General features: G+C 57.3%; 1 protein-coding gene and 1 long non-coding RNA gene across 3 annotated transcripts in view; one reads left to right on the top strand and one right to left on the bottom strand.

Moving 5' to 3' along the window:
• Positions 1 to 1,694, bottom strand: part of LOC311605104 — a 4,804-nt gene extending 3,110 nt beyond the window's left edge. Inside the window, exon 1 of the long non-coding RNA XR_014781794.1 lies at positions 1,519 to 1,694. This is a non-coding gene — a long non-coding RNA (uncharacterized lncRNA). The remainder of the gene's footprint in view (positions 1 to 1,518) is intronic.
• A 168-nt stretch (positions 1,695 to 1,862) lies between these two features.
• SAMD4A (sterile alpha motif domain containing 4A) overlaps positions 1,863 to 6,000 on the top strand; it is a 222,120-nt gene continuing 217,982 nt past the window's right edge. Inside the window, exons 1-2 of one of the 2 annotated variants that reach the window (XM_084797071.1) lie at positions 1,863 to 2,162; positions 3,368 to 4,015. In XM_084797071.1, coding sequence (XP_084653197.1) covers positions 3,820 to 4,015 — 196 coding nt within the window. In that variant the 5' untranslated portion in view covers positions 1,863 to 2,162; positions 3,368 to 3,819. The remainder of the gene's footprint in view (positions 2,163 to 3,367; positions 4,016 to 6,000) is intronic. The other variant, XM_084797073.1, reaches the window with a different exon arrangement.

Genomic DNA, 6,000 nt, shown 5'->3' with positions numbered 1-6,000 from the left:
TCAGATTCTCCCCGGGAGAAGGAAGGGAGGAGAAAAAAAAATGATGCTGATCGGTAAGACTACAAAGATTAGCAGTAGGTCAAAGGCTTCTGTCAGAACTGCGAGTCTCCCGTAGGTGGCACTATTTTCTTTCATCGCCTGTTTGACACTCTGGTCCACCCCACCCCCTGCTTTACTAGCCGTGTTTTAAGTAGCAGCTGATTATAATTACGTTATTGGTGTGTCTTTGGTTTTCTTTTAGAAAATCTTTTGGGGGATGCCTAAAAGCTTTGGCTGAGTTAGCACCGCGTGGTCCGCTCTCTCATCGTCTTCTCCGTTTTCTGACAGAAGTACTACCAGGAAGTAGCTGGCATGCTGGACACAAAGCTCTATAAAGCTTTCCTGCTCACCCGATAATAACATAAACCTGAAGTCAAACACTGACCCCGAGATTAGTGCTTACTAAATAGAGCAAACAGTTCGTCAAACTATGCAGATACCTCCCCTGGGTGGCTAATAATGAATTTTCAAAAACTCCACACACTCAGTTGTGATGGAAACATTGGCAAAACATCGTGTCGCCCCACAAGCCCTTTCAATGCCCTAACAGATGGTAGACGTTGTCACACCGACAGGACCTACGCGCGACAGAAACGCAATCCGAGGAGGGGAGTAAGAAAGGATTGGAAACCCAGATGTGAGCGCGGGAGCTGGGAGACGGGGGGGGGGGGGGGGGGGGGGAGGAGGGATAAGCTCTTGGGTCCTTTACTTTTAAAACTGCGCTAGTCAGAGCAGGACTGGCTGGATCTGGAGTCCACCTTTGCTTTCCCTCCTCTCCTCTATAAATGCGGCCCCAAATTCGAGGTCTCGGCGTTTCCTCTGAAAACAGGCCAGATTTTGGACGAGTCCTTTTCGTGAACAGCCGTATTAGAAGGTGCGGAGATGTTTAGGTATTAGGGGATTTTTAGCCAACCCTCTATATGGGAGGCACTTTGTAGTAGGCTTCCTAGAGCTTCCAGCGACAAATGCGGGCCAGCCTCTGGCCCCGCCCTCTGCAGGCACAGGTGAAGACCGAATCCCGCCGCCCCACCCCGCCCTGCCCCAAACTCCTCGGCTCTGACAGGTGGCCTTGCCACGCCTCCCTGTCACCCCGGGCGCCCGGGGCCACAGCTCCTGTCCACAAGCCACAGCCGCGCGCCAGGCATTGCTGGAGTTCGGGCCCCTGAAGTGCGCCTCCTCCTCCTCCCGGGAAAGCGAGGCCCGAGACGGGTGCTGGGGACCGCAAAGCAAAGGGCATCCAGCGCCGGACTTGGGCCAAGTGGTGGTCGACCAGGCACTGTTTGCTTCTCCCGCTTCACAAGCGCCGCGTGGAGCTCTGCGGCCAGGCCACGTCCAGCCCTATGCCCTTCGCCGCCCTCTGCCACTTCTCGCGTCCCAGACCCCAGGAACCCGTCCAAAGCCCCCCAGCGACTCCGGGTGTTTACAGTTCACACCGGTCAGCCACCCACGGGTCCCATCTGGGCCAAAGGGTCACCAAACCTGGCGAGCCACATTCCCAAGGGCGAGCAGCGGGTGGCAGCACCATTCCAGCTCCGTTGGGGTCCACTGCTGCCCCAGCTCGGGCGGCTCTGGTGCCCCGGGAGAACGCGCGGGTGGCAGCCGAGAGGAATTCGCCCGGACCCCTCCCCTTCCCCAAACTTCTTTGCTTCGCTACGCAGATCTCCATTCTGTGCTCTTCCGCCCCTCCCACTTGGCTCCCTCCTCCTCTATAGTCCGGGTTTAGGAATCCGTCCCCCCTCCCTCCCTCCGCCCTCCAGCCCGCCGGGCCCGGGGATCCTCCCCCGACTCCCCCGCGTGCCGCCGCCGCCGCCGCCCGGGTTCCTCTCTCCCCCCGCTCGGGCGCTCCCTGCCAAACCCATGATGTAATGGTGTATGTTAATCAGTAGCATGTGGGGAGCTCCGGGCGGCTCAGTCCTTCGCGAGCCGGCGCTGGAGGCTGTAGCGGCGGCGGCGGCGGCAGCGACAGCGCCCCGAACCCGCAGCGCTGCACTCTTCGCGCGCCGCCAGCCCCGACGGCATGGCCCTCAGCCAGCGCTCCGAGCGCCCCTAACCCCACTGACCGCCGCCGCTACGGCCCCGGACCCGCGCGCAGGACCCCGAGCCACAGGGATGAGCCGCTGGAGGTAAGCGTCCCTTCTGCTGCGCCCCCGGCGAGGCACCTAGCAGTCCCGCCGACCCTTTCCCCGAGGGCTTCTCTTTCGCACCCACAAGTTCTAGGCGACAGATGATTGACACGAGCGGCCCCAGAGGGCTGGGCGGTTAGTCTCTTCCTTTTGCCGTACCTCTGGAGCTGTGATGGGACGGTAGAGCCCCCAAACCTAACTTTTTTCTTTGAGGTCCTTCGGTGAGTGGGTGGGTGGGTGGGTGGGGGTGTGCCAAAGTGAGAGATCTGCATTCCCCTTGGGGGACCGCCTTGCTGCCCTGGAAAGCCTAGCTAGGAGCTCCTGTGGTGCCCCCCGCAAGGCGTGCTCCCACAACCGTATCGCCTTGGGCCAGGGACCCGAAGGCAAGAACACTCCGGCCCTCAGGCGGTGGCGGGGACGTGGACAGGACGCCTAAATCCCAAGCGCGCACACGCACATCTGATCGCTGCGGGCTAAGCAAACCCAGGGAAACCTCCCCGGTGGGCTGGCGCGGCGCTGGGGAGTGAGGGTTCCGACTGAGCTGCGCCGAGCCTTTGGGTAGCGAGAGTTTATTTTTGTCTCGAGCTGTCGCTGCGGCTGCTCACGGCCTAAATCCAGAGGGGAGCCTGGCGGTGGAGATGCTGGCTGTTGCTGTAGATGGAGCTGCAGCCGTACGGCTGCTTCTCCGGGAGGAGGAGGAGGGAGAGGGAGAGAGGGAGGGAAGGAATAGGAGGAGGGAAGAGGAGGAGGAGGGAGGAGGAGGAGGAGGAGAAGGAGGCTGGAACCCTGGCTGCCTCAGTCACCGCCTCTGCTTTGCATTAGCCCCCACCCCACCCCCGCGCCCCTTCGCAGCCGCATTGCAAGTTTTCAGCGCGGGGAGGATCTGTTGCTGGTGCTGGCGTTCGCAGACACAGCCCCAGAGGCCACGCCGGGTGGGGCGTGCGGGGAGCACTTGCGGGTCACAGCCGCAGCAACAGGAAGCCGCGGGGTCTCCTCCCGCACCTGGGAAGGAAGCTCTGCTGTAGCTCAGCTCGCGCACCCGAGTGTGGAGGGGCTGGAATTTAGGGGGACTTCCCTCTGCGGGACACCCCCAACCTTGGCTCCCACACACCCCCTACCGGGCTCCCTCCTGATGCCGGTATCGCCCCCTAGACGCTTTCCTCCGGGGGGCTGAGGTTTCACTGCGGCTTTTTCTGTCCTTTCAGTAGTGACTGCCGCTTGGGAATGCGGGTGTGAAGGGTCCGAGCTGCCGCCCAGAGGGGAGGAGACCCCAGGACGCCGGAAATCACCACCGTGAAGCTACAAGAGGAAAGAGCAGTCTCCATTCAGTTTTGTGCCTTGTGAGGGATTTACATTTTTAATCGCTATTTTTTATTTTTTATTTTTTAATTTTATTTTTGTACAAAAGAAACATCTCCTTGCTACTGTCTGTCACTGTCTCTGGGGAACCAGCCAGCACCACTTGGAACGTAACTGAACCAAGAGAGAGGAGAGCGAGGCAGGAGCCCAGTCAGTACCTGCAGAGCAAAGTCCGGGCACCGGAGAGACCTTGGAACCCTCACGCGTCTCGGGAGGCCGCGGGGCTGCGGCTCCGACAAACTTTGGGGTGGGCAGGGGCGCCAAGGGGCTTCGTAGACTGAGGGCAGCCCCCCCAACCATGATGTTTCGCGACCAGGTCGGGGTGCTGGCGGGCTGGTTTAAGGGCTGGAACGAATGCGAGCAGACTGTTGCGCTGCTGTCGCTGCTCAAGCGGGTGAGCCAGACCCAGGCCCGCTTCCTTCAGCTCTGCTTGGAGCACTCGCTGGCCGACTGCGCCGAGCTGCACGTCCTGGAAGGAGAGGCCAACAGCCCGGGTAAGTGCGCGGCCGTGCACCCCGCGGCTTCCCGGGAATCCGGTCTCCCCGCCTCCGGCCCGAGCCCCGCCCCCCAGGCCTCCGCGGGGACCTGGTCCTCACTGGCCCCGGGGCTCTGAGCATCTGCCTCCTTTACCTCCCTTACCCGCTTTGGGGCTTTGCCCATTGTGAACTCCTTAGTCCATTCCGTGTGGTAGCTACGGTAGCATGAATGATTGATTTTTCCTCTCCTGCGCTTTCCTTGGAAATAAGTAAGTCAGGTCACGTAGAGTCTGGATTTTCTGCCATACCGCCCCCCCCCCCCAACCTCCCGCTTCTTTCGGGTAACGTGGCTCATTGGCTTTCAGCAATACACCAGGAAGCTCGGGACTGCCCCTCCAGCCGCCAAGTTCAGACAGGCTGTCAGAATACCTGAAAATGTAAATTTTTTATTATTCATTTTCCCCCAACCTCCACGGATAGCACTGTTTTAGAGGTTTGTCTTCCGAATAATATGTAGGTGACGCTATAGGCTGTCAAAATGACATTTGCAGCATGGCCGTGATGTGGCTACACTTACTGGTCATGACGTTATCCGCATTGATAAAAGATCTCGTAGGAAGAGCAGGCGTGGATTGGGTTCCGCAGCGTGTGGCTTTTGTTAGGAAACTTTAGGGAACAGAACAGAATTGTTTCTTAGTAACCTTTTAGTATTTACAGACACAGCAGCTACTACAGAAAGTAAATACAGCCGGAAACGTCCAGCGGTTTGCCATCTGCCATTACGGGTGGTGACAGACTCAAATTATATCTTGAGTAAGGGGAGGCTGCGGGTGTGTGTGTGTGTGGGGGGGTGCTGTGCGGGAAAGCCTGACAACTGTGATTTTGTGGGGGCGGGCAGGGAAATTCTTTGGTTCTTGCTCCTGCAGGAGGGTGAACAGAGCCCCCAGTGTTTATGCAGAATGAAAAAAAAAAAGCAGGGTCCTCATCCAGCTGTTTCATGTTAGCAGTGAGTCTGCACTGCCATTTGTTGACAAGGTCCAGTCCAGGGCGGTGGGGATTGGAGGCTGGAAGCAGAGAGTAGCCTTTATGACAGCAGAGGAGGGCCCGCGGCTTCCTCATTCCTCCAGCCTGATACAGTGCTTGTGATGCTCAAAACACTAGAGTGGGATGTTTCCTTATATAGAATCACAGGGTGGAAGTGGAGCTAGAAATCCTGCAGGCCTTTTCCTGACTGCATCCAAAGGACCCTGACTGCCAAGTATGGAGGGTCATTCTGAGGGGACTCCGCTGAGCCCCAGTCTGGCAGCCAGACTCAGAAGGGCACAGCGGCTGGGCCCCCTTGCCGGAGCCTGAGTGCCACATTTATAAATAGCTGAAGGCCAGCCTCCTTCCTCCGGGTGTACAAGCATGACTAGGGTAACTGGTGATCCGCTCGCCTTGCTTCTGTCCTGAATGTCAAAGCACAGCTTTTCACCTGCTTAAACTTGCCTTCTTGGATCTGACAAGCAGGGTTATGTAAACTTTCCCTTTTGTAGAATGCAGAGACTCTAAGCACAGTCATATATGTCCAGTGCTTAACTCCAGGCAGCCCAGGGACTGGCTAAACTAACAATAACTTGGCCTTTATGTTACTCAGATGTTGGCGCTGCATTTCTTCCCTTTTAATAATGGAAAGGATCCCCTCCCCCTGCCAATATAGTAGCTATCAAATCAGTAAGAAAGGCAATTAAAGGTGTGATACAAGAATAAGTGGCTTTAGCCAGGCAGTGGTGGCGCACACCTTTAATCCCAAGCCTTGGGAGGCAGAGGCAGGCGGATCGCTGTGAGTTCGAGGCCAGCCTGGTCTACAAAGTGCATCCAGGGCAGCCAAGGCTACACAGAGAAGCCCTGTCTTGAAAAACTAAAAAAATTAAATAAATAAACAAATAAGTAAATAAATAAAAGTGGGTTCATTTAAACATCGTATAATTTAACAAACAAAAATAATTAAAATTATGTCGGCT

This window comes from Acomys minous (assembly GCF_964271855.1).
Source record: "Acomys minous genome assembly, chromosome: 9".
Lineage (NCBI taxonomy): Eukaryota > Metazoa > Chordata > Mammalia > Rodentia > Muridae > Acomys > Acomys minous.
Note: the sequence above shows the minus strand (reverse complement) of the source record. Positions and strands in the feature narration are given on the sequence as shown.